This window comes from Oryx dammah, unplaced genomic scaffold (assembly GCF_014754425.2).
Source record: "Oryx dammah isolate SB20612 unplaced genomic scaffold, SCBI_Odam_1.1 HiC_scaffold_17, whole genome shotgun sequence".
In the NCBI taxonomy this organism is placed as follows: domain Eukaryota; kingdom Metazoa; phylum Chordata; class Mammalia; order Artiodactyla; family Bovidae; genus Oryx; species Oryx dammah.
The window spans coordinates 26,760,430-26,778,087 of record NW_024070201.1 but is presented as its reverse complement, the minus strand read 5'-3'; the positions used below and the strand labels follow the sequence as shown (position 1 = coordinate 26,778,087).

General features: G+C 49.0%; 1 protein-coding gene across 5 annotated transcripts in view; it reads left to right on the top strand.

The window, feature by feature from the left end:
• Positions 1 to 17,658, top strand: part of SIK3 (SIK family kinase 3) — a 263,445-nt gene that overhangs the window by 236,675 nt on the left and 9,112 nt on the right. Inside the window, exons 14-21 of one of the 5 annotated variants that reach the window (XM_040258061.1) lie at positions 1,523 to 1,593; positions 3,825 to 3,968; positions 7,699 to 7,849; positions 8,576 to 8,701; positions 8,969 to 9,054; positions 9,464 to 9,573; positions 10,609 to 10,948; positions 11,726 to 12,621. In XM_040258061.1, the coding sequence (XP_040113995.1) occupies positions 1,523 to 1,593; positions 3,825 to 3,968; positions 7,699 to 7,849; positions 8,576 to 8,701; positions 8,969 to 9,054; positions 9,464 to 9,573; positions 10,609 to 10,948; positions 11,726 to 12,621 (1,924 nt within the window). Of the gene's footprint in view, positions 1 to 1,522; positions 1,594 to 2,895; positions 3,158 to 3,824; positions 3,969 to 7,698; positions 7,850 to 8,575; positions 8,702 to 8,968; positions 9,055 to 9,463; positions 9,574 to 10,608; positions 10,949 to 11,725; positions 12,622 to 17,658 lie in introns of those variants that run through there. The other 4 variants (XM_040258063.1, XM_040258064.1, XM_040258062.1 and 1 more) reach the window with 4 other exon arrangements.

The window sequence follows — 17,658 nt, the reverse complement described above, 5'->3', positions numbered from 1 at the left end:
CTGTCATCCTTTGCCTGGATTAACACAGTGGCTGCCAACTGGGCTTCCTGGTTCCAGGCTTGTCTCCTCATCCTTGTCACCCGACATTTTCATGCTGCAACTAAAGCAGGCCAGCTTTCTAAAATATAAATCTTGTAACATCACGTCCCTGCTTAAAATCTTTAGTGATTCACCACTGCCTTTCCTCAGAATAAAGTTCTTCATGTGGTATTCAAGGCCGTTTATAACTGGCCACAGGGCTCTCCTGCCTCGTCTGCAGCCTCTTCCTGCATAACCTGTTCCCTCCAGCCTCACAGAACTGTAGTCAGGGTTCTGGAAACCCTAGAGACATTCAGACAATGGAATTATCCCAAAAGTTTGTTTCATTTTTACAATTACTGTCCATTAAAAAATGCTCTTTTGTAATAATGGAAGTTTGATTTTTGCTTCAGTGCTTGGGGCATGGTGGTTCCGTGAGCCCCAGGCTGTGAGTAGCTGTCAAGGCTATACGATGTCCCAGCCCACAGGCAGCCGGGGAGAGTCACCGTAACGCATGCATATTGTGGTGGTCCTTGTGTTTTGGTGGGTGACAGTGATTTTAAAGCATTGAATTGGAACTTCACAATTATATGTTATGTGCTACAGTGGACTTTTAGAAAACCAGTATGCTTTTCTGGCATTGCTGCTGCTGCTGCTGCTCAGTCGCCTCAGTCGTGTCCTACTGTATGCGACCCCATAGATGGCAGCCCGCCAGGTTCACCCATCCCTGGGAGTCTCCCAGCAAGAACACTGGAGTGGGTTGCCATTTCCTTCTCCAATGCGTGAAAGTGAAGTCGCTCGGTCGTGTCCGACTCTTAGCCACCCCATGGACTGCAGCCTACCAGGCTCCTCCATCCATGCGATTTTCCAGGCAAGAGTACTTTCTGGCATTAAGGACGTCTAAAATCTGGAAATTACTTTAACATGAAACAACAAATCAGTTCCTAGTCATTCCAGGTAAACAAACTCCTACTATATTCTCAGGTCCTCAAACACTCATGAGCCTTCTCTTCTCTCTTAGCCTAGAAACCTTAGATGCTTGCAACTCCTTTCCTTCTTGGCCGGACTCGTTCCTACTCATCCTTCAGGCCTCAGGTTTGGGGCCACGTCCTCTAAGATGCCCTGCTCAGTCCCCGCACACCCACGACTGGTTCATGCTATTTTGTCCTTTTGTCTGCCTATCTCTGTCCTCCACTGGACTGTAAAACAGGGCAAAGAACTTTATTAATTCACATTTTATCCTGGAACATAGTGGGCATTCAGCTTACTTACTGGATAAATGAATGAAGGAAGATGAATCAGAGGAATTAAAATCAACTGAGCAGGTAAAAGTGGGACAATTGAAAGGTCTGTGAATGTTCTGTATAACCCAGGGATCCTAGAAAAGCTTTGCAGATTAAAAAAAATAAAGTACCCGAGAGGCCTGCCCCGAGCCCAGTGTCCAGAGTAAGAACTGCTGTGGAAGAAGCGCCGCTTTGAGCTTTTCCTTCCTGTCTTTCCTCAGGCAGTGCCAGCAGTCACCCCTGTGGACGAGGAGAGCTCGGATGGGGAGCCAGATCAGGAAGCTGTGCAGAGGTAATGTGGCATCTGGCAGTGCTTGCAGAGCGTCCTTGGGCAGGCTCCCCCTGCGACCAACGAAAGGTCACCTCTGCCCAAGGAGGTGGTCCAGTGCAGCTTCAACATTTGTGTGGTCTCTTTGCTCAAGCCAGATGGCATGTTCCTCCCCACACGGAAGTAACGGAAGACTACCCAGAAAATGTCATTTCTGTAAGCACCATTGGAAGTCCCCTAAGTGACAGCAATAACCATAAGAACTTTTTCTCTCCTCCCTCCTTCCTTCCTTGCCCCCTGCCTTCATATTGCAACTCTGATAGTATTCACAAGGCACAAAGCCTGCTCCTACCTGCCAAGAACTGTTACTGAAAAGGAATTGGAGATTTGGGATGACAGTGATCCTAGCTAGTCTGGCCATGGACCGCTGGCATGGACTCTTCCTTTCCAGGAGAATGAATACCTCTTGTACTGTTTGCTGTGTTTCTGCCATCCCCTTGTATCAACAAAGAGATATTGAAAAAAGAATATGGGATTCGGTCCAGGGACAGATGCAAATATCCATTGTTTGCAGAGATGCCTAATTCACAGAAAACGGCAGTGACCATCAGGCATGCTGTGCTGATCATTTGACCTCAGTTCCATTAGCCGTGGTCCTCCAGCTTCATGCATGATCCCTTGTGGGGGTTGATTTTCTTATTTTTCGGGGAGGGCGGGGGTTGACCAGAATCCAGCATGTATTTTCCCAGAAATACAGGTGTTCTTCAAGATTATATGTTTTTTCCCTTGAGGGAAGTTGAAATAAAATGGTTTTCATGGGCTCTTGGGGAAACTTCGGGTGTTTTTATCAAATGGATATTAAACCACTAATGGCTTACCTACCCTCTGGCAAGTTTACGTACCACTAATTACTCTCTAGCTTGTTAACTGTTTTTAGCTGAAATGGGCAAAGTAGTTAAGAATGAATGAAACAAGACCTCTTACCCGGATGGTTGCTGGCCAGTGTCCTTTCTCTACCCACTAGTAGCTCTGCATGAGAGCTGCTGTCCAAAAAGAAGCTGGTCCCATGTGGAAAGAACAGTGGAGAACAGGGGTGTTGGCAGGTGGGCAAGCTCCTTCTACAGAATGGCCAATAGAAGAATCGTGTTGACTTTGTTTCTTTCTTGATGTTATTATTTTGATAGGTTGCCGATCACAGGGTGTATAAAGTTGTATATGGGCCCTGCTGGAGTCATGAAGAGAAATTAGGAAACTTACTGCCTTCCTACTCGAATTAGATAGCAGTGTTTCATCTTATCTTCTTTGTCTTACATTTTACCCCTCCAGCTCCTCCTTTCTTCTTTAAAGACCAACATTTAAAGGGTAAAATGCCCGTCCCTTTTGATGTCATGGAAGGAACGATGCTTCTTTTATTCATGCCCAAGAAGAGCAGCAGTGGTGAAGGAAGTCATCATCTAGACCAAGGGGGACCAAAGCGTTATCAATGGTATTAGTGGTGGATCTGAAAGGCCTTCAGAATAAAAGTGATCAGCTTGTGAACTCTTCAGCTTGTGAAACTTCTCTTTTCTTGCCTTGCCTTTTTTTCCCCCCACCTAAAACACAGTTCTAAACATTTCATGTGGTTTCATTTCTTCATCCTTTAGAGAATGTTGGTCCCCTGGGGACAGCATCAGTTTTTCTTCTCCGATGATGGAGTTACAGTCTTGGGGCATGAGGAAAGGGTTGGTGATGGAACTCACTTAGCCCCACGCAAAAGGATCTTTTTCCATGATTTGTAGCGAGGTCAGCCTCAGACCCTGGGGACCAGTGGCCTCAGGAGACATACGCAAAGCCCATCTGAATCTCTCTCTTGGCTCATCTCTAGGAACAGTCCTTAAGGCTCATTTCCTCTGACTTGTATCTTGGAAATGTGGAGGGAAACCAAGGAACAGAATTAACTAGCAGAAAATACATTCTTCTCCTGAATGGAATGAAGTCAGGAAAATTGATTCACTTCGTGAGCGACATCTGTTTTCTCTCTTCTCTTAACGGCTACTCTTAGGTCCAACACTGAGCCACTTCGGTGGGAAGCCAGCTTCTGTTGGCCTTCTGGGACATGTCTCATTTCCATCCAGTCGGGAGTCTGTCGGCCATTGAGCCCTCTCTGTGCTCTGGGGCCGCTTCATTCTGAGTGCTCTGGATGAGCTTCTAATGCTTCTTGCTGAGGAGTGTTCCTGTCTCTTTTTTACTGTGAAATGTGCTCCTGCTCGTTGCAGGTACTTGGCAAATAGGTCCAAAAGGCACACACTGGCCATGACCAGCCCTACAGCTGAGATCCCGCCGGACCTACAGCGGCAGCTAGGACAGCAGCCTTTCCGTTCCCGGGTCTGGCCCCCTCACCTGGTACCTGATCAGCATCGGTGAGTAGCCACGTGAGCCGTGGGAGCTCCTTGAGGCCCATCGGACAGGCCCCTTTCTGGCTAGTCCTACAGACATGATGACTAGCATCGTGGCTTTAAATAGCATCCCGAACTTTACCTCTTCTCAGCTCCTTGACTCAGCCGTGCCCAGGGCCATAGGAGACGCTTCTTTCCCATTACCTCGTAGATGTGTTTATTGCCTGCAGTTGCTCCTCATGACTCTAGACGTTGACTCATAGATGAAATTGAACTTGAAACCTGCAAGTGGGTGAATCTCTCAGAAGACCAGCTGGAGATAGGATTTGTAACCACATCAGTAGGCTTGACTTTTAATAACCCATCGCCATCAGAAGGATGAGCATTTCTTATCATGTGAGCCCTGAACGAGGCGCTTGTCTGGGGGAAAACACATTCCTTTGTGAGTGGCGGAGCGGAGACACTGCATCCTCCTGAGTGTTGTGCTTGAAAGCCAACCTTGCAGTATTCTGATGGCAAAATCTTCGAGTAGGTCTCTGATAAATTTATAATTCATTTTCTCTTAATGACATAAAAACAAGGGTAGCCTTCCTTGCCAAGAGAACTTCACAAAATTGAGTTCAAGTAAGCCTGGGAACGAGGGGAGTGACACCTTGCTGGATTAAGAAGGTGGTTATCTTCTGTGAACTCTGTGATGACCAAAAATCTTAGTCCTTTCCAGAGCTGTCCCCAAGCTCACGGGCCACACTTTCAAAGCCACCACCAGTCGCTAGAGTCTTTTTGGGAGGACAGTGAAGAGCAGCCTTACTTGGGAAGTTCGGAAAGCAGATTCTGAGGAAATTAAGTTTATAAGTGTGCTGTTAACTCACTCTTGCAGCCAGACTCATCCTGGCAAGCTTGACACAGTGTTTTTATTGTGTCTCGTTACCCACTGGGCATCATAGGTAATCAGCAGAGACAGGTGACCTCTGAGCAAACTGAACCATCATTAGTGCCACGTTGGAACTCAGAAAGAAGAAAGATAAGCTTTCATAAATGACCATAAATAATATGGTACAAATGGTCTGTTAGGAATAGCATGAATGACATTTCTCAAATAAAACTCCGGTGGTACAGACAATATTTTTCTAAGGAGAATCTTTCAGGAACCTCACTGTTACAGTTCTACATCACTTTGGGTGATCATTAGCTGCCCGTACATTTTCTATGATTTCTCAATAACTCTGAGCTCTATACTGTTACCTGATAGACTTTTATTGCTTTATTTCTCCCTGTATCTTTCCTTCCTTGACAGCCCCACACTTAGTTTTTCAGCCTTTACCAGGCCCTGTTGTTTAGTTTGCGTCCTTTGGTTTAATCCTTGTTTAATTCAGGTGCTCCTCAGGCCATGTTTTTGTGGGGCAAGCATGAAGATGAGCACATCACCACAGTCTGCCTTTATCACTGACCCGATACTATATTTACACCTGTTGCTAAAGGAAGGCCATACTGGCCCACAGCTCCATTTGTGTGGTTTCCACGCTGCCTGGTCATTGTCAAGGCCTTGCCTGCTGGAGATCTGTCTGCTGTCTGTTTCTGTGTGAACAGTCTTGGTAGAGTGTTTCAAGGGTTCCCTGTGGTCAAGCCAGTTTGAACTGGAATGAATACTCTGTGAGTGACGGATCGTGTAAGGGGCGGTGTTTATGCAGACTCAGCATGTCTCCATGGAGTTGCTGTAAAAGCATGGTTACACAAGAGACTGAAGCAAGTCTTCAGGGCAAAAGGGAAACTTTCCAAGGCTCTCCAGCACTGAGAATGGGTGGCCTGGGGGGATTATTGAATTTCTTTCATTTGCTGGAGGAAATGACACAGGAACAGCAGATATGTCTATTCTTCTGGGGTATTGTAGATGAAGTCCAACATGAAGACAGAAGAGGTATCTGAATGTGTAATCCTGGAATTGTGTAATTTATAAATTAAAAGAAAAATTAAGTGTAATTAACCAAAAAAACCTAACTAATACAAGATGGATTTTATCTAGGTGGGGAGCCAAGTCCCTGTTTGAAGAGTGTAGTGGGAATATCAGCCTGACATGAGGCTGTCCTGAGTTTGAATGGGATTGCTAATAAAAATAAAACACAACTGATACTGTCAGTGCTTCCAAAATGAGCAGCTACCTAAGAACTATTCCTCTGAAGCTCCTTGTGCTGGGCTACCCAGGGTGTCAAGTCTGTTCACAACCCGATCTTCTGGAAAAGTCATGAAATACCTGGACCTGGGATGGGAGAGAATGTGTTTTGTACAGACAGACTATAATTAACTCCTTGAAGAACACAGATTTCTGAGTGAATCAGAAATGTGTCCATCATCAGAAAATACTGAAAGTGTAAGAATCAAATTCTAGGAGAAAATAGTACCTGCTTGCTTTAACTCCAAACACCTGAAGTAGAAACAGAAAGAAGAAATATTGAGGAAATACCCCTGAGACCAGCTCCCATGATCACTGTTGCTGGAGTGTGTCTTCCAAACTCATTTGTCTTTCGTGTTACCGAACCCAGATACATGTTGTGTTCATTTCATCAGCTCACTGCTGTGTCAAGCTTCAGGTGGAGTCTCAAACAGGAGCCATCATTAGAAGGTGGAGGGCTTTTCCCTGCTGCCAGAACTCTTTTAACTCCTCTGCACACTCATCAGCCTCTCCGAGAGCCTCCCTGTCTGCTACACTTGAATTCGCTTGTTCACCCGCTTTCTTAGCCTTGGTTCCGCTTCTGTCCAGAATGAGTAACTGGCAAGGTGGTACATCATTTCACCCACAGCTTAGTGTGATGTCATCTCTGCCCTGGACCTGAAACCCTGATCCTTTCCATCAGCTGCTGGAATGCTGCCTTGGCAGTCTTTTATCTGCTTACTTCAACCCATAAACATCTCTTTCTGATTAGGTAACAAGTATAGGTCTTAGCTTCTAACTTTCATGTTGTCTTAGCCATTCCTTACTGATAGCACATTCTTTCTTTCTGTAAGATGCTGGCTTTGTTCTTGTTGAGCAGTGGGGGTCATTTTGAAGGTAATCCACACGATTCCTCTTTCATTAGCAGGTTGGGAGGGTGCCACTGCTCTGAGAAGTTACCTTTCACAGCAGATAACGTTATTTGCGTTGACCAGGTATGTGCAGGATCTTCAGGCCCACGTTTCTTAAGGATGGGCTGTCTCCATCTGGGGATCAGAGGCCCCCAGTTTCCCCACTTTAAGCTCCACCTTGTGTTTTCTAGCATAAAAAACCTATGAATTCCAGGCCAGACCTTTGACCCCAGAGTTGACTGTAGTTTCCCTCTGGTCAGTCATACAGAGGTTACTACTCAGGGAAAACTTTAGGTCACATGGGTAGGTTTGTTCTAGGTTTCTAAAGGCACTAGATAGAGACATGACTGTAAAAGGAGGAGTTCCTATACAGCTGGGCTTGAGGGCTACTGTGAAGCTCCTCTCTCTCTGACCCAGTGTATTTGTAAGAACTGGATCTATCTGATCCCACGACCTTCCCAGGCTTGGACATTAAGCCAACTCAAGGTAAGTGGAAATGGAAGATGGTCACTTGGAGGCCTCTAAAGGGAAGGCAGGCTAGGGAAACGACTGGCCTCTGGAGATGGCGTGGAAATGGCGTAATATGCCAGGCTGCGCGTGTAGCCGGCAGCTTTGTGTTCATCTGGAACAGCATCCCTAGGTGATTTGGTCAAAACCCTCAGTCCTAGCCCCTAACCTTCTCTTCCCATATATTCAGCTCCACCTACAAGGACTCCAACACCCTGCACCTCCCTACGGAGCGTTTCTCCCCTGTGCGCCGGTTCTCAGATGGGGCTGCAAGCATCCAGGCCTTCAAAGCTCACCTGGAAAAAATGGGCAACAACAGCAGCATCAAACAGTTGCAGCAGGTAATGTTAGAGACGGCAGGCATCTCTGGAGAAGCATGGGTAGCAGAGACCGGTATTGCAGGAGGACACGGGTGTTAAGCTTCCTGCCCCCTCACAGCAGCACTGCAGTTTTAGAGGTGCCAAAGCAGATAGCCCTTACACGCTTTCCTTCCTTCTGCTTACGTCCAGCTTTCCACAGGAAGGGACTAATTTTCCTCCTGCTTCTGTGGTTCCTTAGAGAGGAATTTCTGGGCTTGGGTTTCAGTGGGAAGCACCCGGAAACGTCTTTCGAAGCAACCCTGGCGTTCCCCTCATGACTTATGGGCACTGGGTCTTGTTGGAGCCTGCTCTGCGTTCTTACCACCTGGCATACTCTCCAGCTGGTATGGAATGGTGCTCCCGGAGGAAGGAGGTGTACCTCCAGGCTTCTATAAAGGGCCGGTTTCCTTTCTGCCTTCCTGACGACCAAGCTTCGAGTGGCATGTGCTTTGTACACCGATTTCACACTGGAACCTTCGCTCGTACCCAGGCCATCTTGGTGTTTTTCCCTTCATGCGGCCAGCACAGAGCGTGAATTTATTTAGTACACAAATGCCCACCTAAAGGGGTTAGTTGCTCATCAAGGACACAGTTCGTCTCTGTGGGCTCCCTCTGCCCATGAGACCCAGGGCAGCTGTGCGTCTGCTGACAGCACTGCATGGGGTAGGCCTGGCTGTATCCCCTCTGTATGAACTGCTTTCCCTTCAGGAGTGTGAGCAGCTGCAGAAGATGTACGGGGGGCAGATTGATGAAAGAACCCTGGAGAAGACCCAGCAGCAGCATATGTTATACCAGCAGGAGCAGCACCACCAAATTCTCCAGCAGCAGATTCAAGTAGGCCTTCCCTCTCCACTTTCTCCAACTTGTCTGGAGTTTGCTCTCAGGCTGATGGGCCTGTCAGTGCTGGAGGAGATCACGCAGGGCAGAGTGGAGTTGAGTTATTTGTGTGGTTGCCATGTTTGAGTCCAGGTAATCAAGCCTTTTGATGAACGACGGGAGCATAAATCTCAGTCGCAGATAGTCTCTTCCCTTCCCGAGAATGGCTCTGGTTAGTCTTCAAGCTCACGAATATTTTTCTCTCCTTTCCTGCATGTATTTTAGGACTCTATCTGTCCTCCTCAACCTTCTCCACCTCTTCAGGCTGCATGTGAAAATCAGCCCGCCCTCCTCACCCACCAGCTCCAGAGGTAATGAAACATATTCTTTGCCTAAGCTGTTGGCCTAACTCACGTGACTGACTATAGCATTCACCTTGGAAAAACCCATCTGAAAAGCAGGAAGACCAGTTTAAATTTCAGCAGCTTTCTAAAATCCTGACTTCCTGTGCCACTTCATTTTCTTATCCCCATGAACCACGTAATCTGACACCTAACGCAGGAGGCCAGATGCAGGCCCACAGTGACCCCTGCCTCCTTGGGACGTCTGGGAAAATAAGATGTAGACAGGCTTTCAGTAGACTGTGGTGGGTGGCCTGGAAGCTTATCAAAACTAAAAATGGAGTTTCTGCCTGTGGGTATCAAATGGCTGAAACTAACTTCAAGGTTATATCGTCACCTCAGGAAGTGTATTTACTCATCTGGTTCTGTTGTTTTTAAGGTTAAGGATTCAGCCTTCCAGCCCACCTCCCAACCACCCCAACAACCATCTCTTCAGACAGCCCAGTAACAGCCCTCCCCCCATGAGCAGCGCCATGATACAGTCTCACGGTGAGTGCAGAGGTTTTCTCTGAACCGTGAGCCGCAGGAGAAGTGAGGCTTCGTCTTGATTGCCTCAAGCCACTGGTTGGGGAGACGGAGCAACATGCTGTGTAAGGGAGTGGTTCTAGTGCCAGGCTGCCTTGGCTTGGCTCCCGCTGCTACCAGCTGCTTAGCTGTGAGACCACAGGTAGACTGCTTAACTTCCGGTCATCTCTGCTTTCTCAAATGTAAGCCAGGGATAATAATACTATGAGATACATATGTTAGGTATAAAACTTAAAATAGCCCCTGGAACAATATAGTTCTCAGATAGTGGTTGACTGGTATTGATGTTTTCATAACATATGTTTCATCAACGTACAGTTGATGTTCCCTCCAACTGTACCAAACGAATGGGCTACTACCAGAACCTTCCCTCTTGTCATGCCTGAGTTTGGTGGTCCTCTGGGCACGTGGCTCCTCTCTTGTGGGTGTTCAGATGGAGGCAAAGATGAGCAGGCCCTAATTTATACGGTCCTTCAGAGGCCAGCATTCTGAGGGGTTAGCGTTCTGAAAACTGAGAATCTCTTTAAGTAACGCCACTCAGTCTAGAGCCCCTGAAGAGCCTGAGTTGGTCTCAAAGCCCTTCTTACTCAGAGTGGGGTCCCTGACCAGCAACATCAGCAGGAAAAATCAAATCTCAGATCCTATCACAGACCTGCTGGATCAGAATCTGTGTTTTAGCAAGATCCCCAGGCCCTTCATATGTGCATTAGAGTTTGAGAAGCGTTGCCCTGAATGAGAGCTACTCGGAGAGTGATCAACAGGCAGTTTCCTGGAACTGCAAATTCCTGGAGCCCCGTCCTCACCTACTGAGTCAGCTTCTGAGGGTTGGGCCCGGGAGTGTGTGTCTTCACAAATCCCCCAGAGGAACCTTCCATGCCCTGGAGCTGGAGGAGCCCTGCTCTGGGTGGTGTGCGAGCTGAGCGTCCTCAGTGGCTCCCATGACTTCTGGCCGCAGGTAACCCGGGCGTGTGGTCACTCTGGGGCTCCTTTCTTCCCCAGGTGCTACATCTTCCCCCCAGTTTCAAGGCTTCCCCTCCCGCAGTGCCATCTTCCAGCAGCAGCCTGAGAACTGTTCCCCTCCTCCCAGTGTGGCACTGACCTGCCTGGGCATACAGCAGCCTCCCCAGTCACAGCAGGTGACCATCCAAGTCCAGGAGCCTGTCGACATGCTCAGCAGCATGCCTGGGGCTGCTGCCGCCTCTGCAGGCCGGGGCGTCTCCATCAGCCCCAACACCAGTCAGGTTCAGATGCAGCTCCGGACCAGCCTGATGGCCGCCCTCAGCTATGGGCACCGGCCCTTGTCCAAGCAGCTGAGCGCCGACAGTGCGGAGGCCCACAGGTGAGGCTGCCCGGAGTCTCCCAGCCATCTCTCCGGGGGACCCAGGTGGGAGGAAGCCCCTTAGTAGGAGGAGGGGAGAACAGAAGGGCTCTGACTGGGCTGTGCTCATTTCAGCCTGACTAAAAGTGAGGCAGTGGGCTTGGGATGGACTTGAAAGCTCTATATCGACTCAAGATCACAATGCTAGTGAGATGCAGGAGGACAGTGGTGCAGCTGCCTTACTGTATAGGCTTCTCAGGCGGTGCAGTGATAAAGAACCTGCTTGCCGACGGAGGGGATGCAAGAGATGTGGGTTTGATCTTGGGTCAGGAAGATTCCCCTGGAGGAGGAAACGGCAACCCACTCCAGTACTATTGCCTGGGGAATCCCTTGGACAGAGGAGCCTGGTGGCCTGTAGTCCATAGGGTCACAAAAAAGTCAGACACGACTTAGCAACTAAACACCACTACCACCTTACTATAGGTCTGCAAAGAAGAAAAGGGCCAGTTAGAGGAGTAGGTAAAAATTTCAGTTACCCCGCCTTGTCTGTTCTTCTAGGATTCTTTCTTTCCATCACTCGTATTCTAAGAGATGGGCACATCTTAATTCAAGTGATGTTGCTACCCTCAAGCCCAAGGGGGTGGTGGGGGTAATGCCCATGCCCCCGTCCCGCCTGTGGCCCCGTGGTTCTCTGTACCAGCAGAGACTCGCTGCTGAGGAGGACTGGTAGCCGTTCCCTGGGGAGTTTAGCCACTTGTCACACGGATGCCTGGTACTCACTCCCTTTTGTGTCTGCAGCTTGAACGTGAATCGGTTCTCCCCTGCTAACTACGACCAGGCGCATATACACCCCCACCTGTTTTCGGACCAGTCCCGGGGTTCCCCCAGCAGCTACAACCCTTCACCAGGAGCGGGGTTACCTCCCACCCAAGCCCTGAAAGTCCCTCCGCTTGACCAGTTCCCCACCTTCCCTCCCAGTGCACACCAGCAGCCACCGCACTATACCACATCGGCACTGCAGCAGGCTCTGCTGTCCCCCACGCCGCCAGACTACACGCGACACCAGCAGGTGCCCCACATCCTCCAGGGACTGCTCTCCCCCCGGCACTCACTCACCGGCCACTCGGACATGCGGCTGCCCCCGGCGGAGTTTGCACAGCTCATCAAAAGGCAGCAGCGGCAGCGGCAGCAGCAGCAGCAGCGGCAGCAGCAGCAGCAGCAGGAATACCAAGAGCTGTTCCGGCACATGAACCAGGGGGACGCCGGGAGTCTGGCTCCCGGCCTTGGGGGACAGAGCATGGCGGAGCGCCAGGCTTTGCCGTATCAGAACGCTGACTCTTACCACCACCACCACACCAGCCCCCAGCACCTTCTGCAGATCAGGGCGCAAGAATGTATCTCGCAGGTCTCCTCCCCGACCCCGACCCACGGTTACGCTCCCCAGCCGGCGCTCGTGCACTCGGAGAGCATGGAGGAGGAGTGCTCGTGCGAGGGGGCCAAGGACGGCTTCCCGGACAGGAAGAGCGGGAACACATTGACCAAAGGTTGCCATGACAGCCCCCTGCTCTTGAGTACAGGCGGCCCCGGGGACCCTGAATCTCTCCTGGGAACCGGGAATCACGCACAGGAGTTGGGGATCCATCCGTACCGACAGCCGGCTGCTGCCTTCACTAGAAATAAGGTGTCCAGCCGAGGTAAGAGCCCTGCAGGGTCGATCTCTGGGCCAGCCTGCCCTCCTTCAGTGAACTCAATAGTGTTTACCTTTTTCAGCTGGTACTCTGGGTTGCTAAGAGAGAAAGAATTCCTGAGAAGACCTGCGGGACCTTTTAGGGGAGAAGCACATAGGAAATGGGTATCTGATGAGGAAGGGAAATCTGTTTTCAGAATTGAAAGAGAGTGATAGAAAATGAGCACACAGATGGTGGCCAGCGAGGTGTATTACCTGCTTTCCCATAGTCAGACTGTGGTTCCTTAGAATCCAGAATTTCTCAGCTGTCATCAAAATAGCTAGCTTTAACCTCTGTGATAGAAAAAAGTCAGCCAGTGCTAGGGAAACAGGGTTTAGTGTTAAACAGTGTTGGAGTAAGTCAAGGTCCCTCGGTCCCGGATTGCCTCTGTGATGAGTGCAGTGACCTTGTCACTTAACCCTCAGGTTCTTACTTCCCCATCCGTGGAAGGCGGCAGGAGGAAGAACAGTCCTTTGCAGAGTATTTTTGAAGATTAAAACATACACAAGGGTGTTTATGTTTATACATAATGTTTGTGTGTGTGACACGGAGAGAGAGGCATGCTTGATAATATGAATGTATGGTTTAAATAATTTGAGGTATTATTATTCTGATCACTTCATTAATAAGCTAAGTACAGAATACTACAGCGTCACAAGGGATGCCATGCTGCTCCATTCAGTGTCGCTGTATAATTAATGAGGGCATTCATTTTCATTTGGAAGGAGATTGGGGTCACTCTCAGTGAGTTATGCTCAGAAAATGTCATTTCATTAGTGTCGTAGCATTCACCGTACCCCAAATCTGCACTGACATTCATCCCATCATCGCAGATCTTGAAAGCAAGTTTCTCCATAAAATATTCAACCCTGAAACTGGGCACTTTCCCCACCCTCCTTTCTTGAAGCCTGTCCTGCCCTGCACTTTAAAGTCAGTACACCAGACTCAGCTCCTGGGGCAGTCGGGTCCCCAGGCGCAGGGCAGGATGGAAGACCTGACCCTCAGTCAGTTTATGTGAAGAGGGCGTGGTGCCTTCAGGTTGTACTCATTGAGCACCAATAGGGATGCAGGTCCATAAACTCCCATTAAATCCTGGGCTTTTGAGCAGATGGGTACCATCCAGTGTGAGGTCTGCACCAGTCAGACATATTGTGTCCACCTGCGGTTGCTGTATTTTTGAGTTGACGTAGGCTAGGGGGAGGTTTTGGAACCAAGTCATAGGTGGATTGGCTGACAGACTTGGGAATGTTTAGGCTTGGGGGGAAAACTCAGGAGAGCCATCATACTTGTCATATGGAAAAGGATTAGATTTCTCTGGATTCATATTATGAGGCAGAGCCAAGACCAGGATGGAAGTTGCAGCAGCTTTCAACCCCCAGGGAAGCCTTCACAAGAACTTTCCAGAAGAGGCTGCTGAGCAGACGGAGCTTTCTGTGGCTGGGAGTGTTCTAGCAGAGGCAGCTTGATGGCATCAGGGATGCTGGGAAAGCTTCCTGTGTGAATGACAGCTTTCATCGGAAAAGGAGGCGAGCTGACGTTTCCCTAGCGCATTTCACATGCCACACACCAGAGGCTGTTCACATGCAAAGTCACCTAATCCTCACAGCTCTTCCCGTCCCCATTTTACCAGTGAGACAACTGAGGCACAGATTAAGTAACTCTCCCCAAGGTCCACAGCTAGGAAGTGGCACTGAGCCCAGGAGCTGCTCACTCCACTCCAGCAGACGTGTCCTGAGCACACGCCGCGTGTGCAAGACTTTAGGAAGGATGAGGCACAGATTAAGTAACTCTCCCCATGGTCCACAGCTAGGAAGTGGCACTGAGCCGAGAGCTGCTCACTCCACTCCAGCAGATGTGTCCTGAGCACATGCCGCGTGCGCAAGACTCCAGGAAGGAGCAAGTGAGCAAACAGTGCACACACCCCACCCCTTCACCCCTTTCACATTGCTGTATGTGAAAATCACCTTTTGAAATATTTTTCTTCAAAAATGATTCTCTCTCAATTCCTTTCACTTTTCCCTCCTCTGTGACAACTATATACAGAGAGACCAGGAGGCTTGAATTGGCTTGTGTCCTCCGATTGTCAGAGGAACCCCACCCCGTTTGGCAGGCTTGTGGGTCTGTTTAGTGCCTAAAGAGAAGCAGAGCGTGGCAGGTTCAGGCGCTACGGGAGCACCAGAGCCAGGTTCTCTTTCAAAGCAGGGCCAGGTTTCCCGCAGTGAGTGACATTTGAGTGAGGTCTTGGTGGCTTCGCAGGTGGCCCAGTGGTAAAGAACCCACCTGCCGATGCAGGAGACTAAGGAAACGCAGGTTCAGTCCCTGGGTCAGGAAGATCCCCTGGAGGAGGGCTTGTGACCCTCTCCAGTATTCTTGCCTGCAGAATCCCCATGGACAGAGAAGCCTGGCGGGCTTCAGTCCATGGAGTCTCAGAGTCAAAAACGTCTGAGCAACTGAGCACGCACGGACTTGGTGGATGAAGAGGATTTTGCTGTTTGGATTTAGGGGAGAAGCATAAGGAAAGACCATGGGTGAGAGTGTCTCAGGAATGTTTTACGGGGAGACAAGCTGCCTTCCTTGAAGTGCAGTCTACAGGAAGGAATTAGAAGCTAAGGGCAAAGGTTTCCTGAAACCCAGAGTCTGACCTGGATCCAGCAGCTTTAAATCAGTTCACTTCAGACCAACACGTGAGTCAGATTCTCTTGACAGATCCCTCCTACCGTTCCCCAAGCTGAGTGCCTGCGATCTCTTCTCCCTCTCCTTTCTCCCTGCCTTCTTATACCCACCGCCATCGCCACCTCTCTTCTCTGCATGCTTCTCTTTCTCTCTAGGTTTCTGGAAGAATCCAGCTGTAAATACACCCCTGAAGGTTTCAGCTGAAAAATACCCTGTTCTTGTTGCTTCATGATCTGGTTTGAAAGTCTTAGTCACTCTGTCATGTCTGACTCTTTGCGACCCCATGGACTGTAGCCCACCAGGCTCCTCTGTCCATGGGATTCTCCAAGGCAAGAACACTGGAGTCGGTAGCCATGCCCTCCTCCAGGGGATCTTCCAGACCCAGGGATCAAACTGGGTCTCCTGCATTGCAGGTGGATTCTTCACTACCATGATCAGGGTTGCTTCTCCCCCAAATCCTCCTTTTTCTTAGATCTCCTTTTCCTGACCTTTGATAAGACCTTTCCTAGAGGCCATAATCTTATCTCCTGTCCCCCTTGCCAGTATGTGCTAGAGATAATCCTTCCTGTGTCTACCTAGTTTACTCTCAATTTACTCTTTAACTTAGCTTATGCCTTTCCTTGAATACTATTACCTTGCCTCTTTCTAACCTCTTTCCACTTCTGTTTTGAGACTTTGGGAATGATATATACAATTCTAATGAATAAAGCCCCCAATTGATTACCACATGGGTTTAGGATCCAGTACAGTTAGATAATGCAATAGAGAAAAAAATGGCCTAGGGAAGCCCAAAGTTGCTCCAGAGTTTGAAACCCTCCGGAAATGTATGTCTGCATGTTTAAAACTACTTCTTATACTGAGGCGTCCCCGTTGTCCTTACCTTAAACACAGGAGCTTCCTCTGTGACCCCCCTGGCACATAACCCCTCCCCCTGTCTTCATCTGTGTAGTGAGGGATGCTGGCTAGGTGCCCGCTCCAAGAAGGTGTTTGTAGTACGTCTGTTCCGGGCTTGGTGCCCTCCAGTCGGTTATTCATTTATTTTTCACAACCACCCTGGGCATATGTTTTATGATCCCTTTTACAGGAGAAACTGGACTCCACAGTCTCTCCCTGCTTTAACCTGACATGTTGTTGTTGTTTAGTCACTCAGTTGTGTCCAACTCTCTGCAACCCCAAGAACTGTAGCCCGCCAGGCTCCTCTGTCCATTGGATTTCCCAGGCAGAAATCCTGGAGTGGGTTGCCATTTTTTCCTCTAGGGGATCATCCCAACTCAGGGATCAAACCCACGTCTCCTGCATTGGCAGGCGGGTTCTTTACCACTGAGCCCCCTGGGAAGCCCTAACCTGAGATGCTTCTACTCTTAAGAACTTGAGAGCTTGCAGTTTGACATCAACAAAGAATCATCAGATAATTTGCAGTTCCTTTTGCCAAGAAAGGGTTGTGATGCTCTCCCCCTACCACCCTGCAGGCACGTGGGGGCAGCTTGTCCTTGTTTATCTTTGTGGGTGGCAGGAATGCCTCTTGCTTCCTCTAATGATACCTCTATATCTGTGTCGTTACACACTAGCCCCCAAACATTCCATCTGTTGCTTCTATGACAGAGCAAATTCAACAAAATTTATTGCATGATTAGGTCACATAAGACTGTATTTTAGGTCCAGTGGGGAAGGCAGGGATGAAAAGATAGAGAACCTGCCCTCAGGGAGCTTATGCTGGGGGAATGGGGGCAGACAAGCTCATAAACAGCCTTCACATGAAGCGCTGTGTAATGAATGCTGTAAAAGGTGTAATTATAAGAAGCAGAGCTAGTGTCATCCTTCTAAAACTTCTTAAGGGTAGATTATCAGGGATTGCTGATGTTAGTCAAGGAGAATTAAATGCCATCCTATCAATGGCCATAGTTACTTATGTTATGGCCACTTGCCACCAATCAGTGTGGGGCCAGGCACTGCCGGAGAGCTGAGCCGGCAGCCTGCCAGAGGTCTGTTTGAAATATGTAGAAGGTCAGGGCTAGACATGCGCCATGCTGTCTGTAATCTCTCTTTCTGTCCTCCAGGAGTAGAAATAGGTTTATCTCCCCCTAGGTACTACTTATTACATACACTTGATTTTTTTTTTTTTTTTTTTTTACTTTGCAAATAAATATGATAGCAGAACCAGTTTACACAGTGAGATTACCAGCTTGAACTCACAGAGAAGACCACATTTTCCCTGAGCCTGCTCAGCTTCAGCAGCCCTGGAGGACTTCAGGCCCCATACAAGGGTCAAATAGTTGACCCCAGTCTGGGAGGGTTCACCCCCCAGAGCCTTTGAGAGGGATATGCACACAC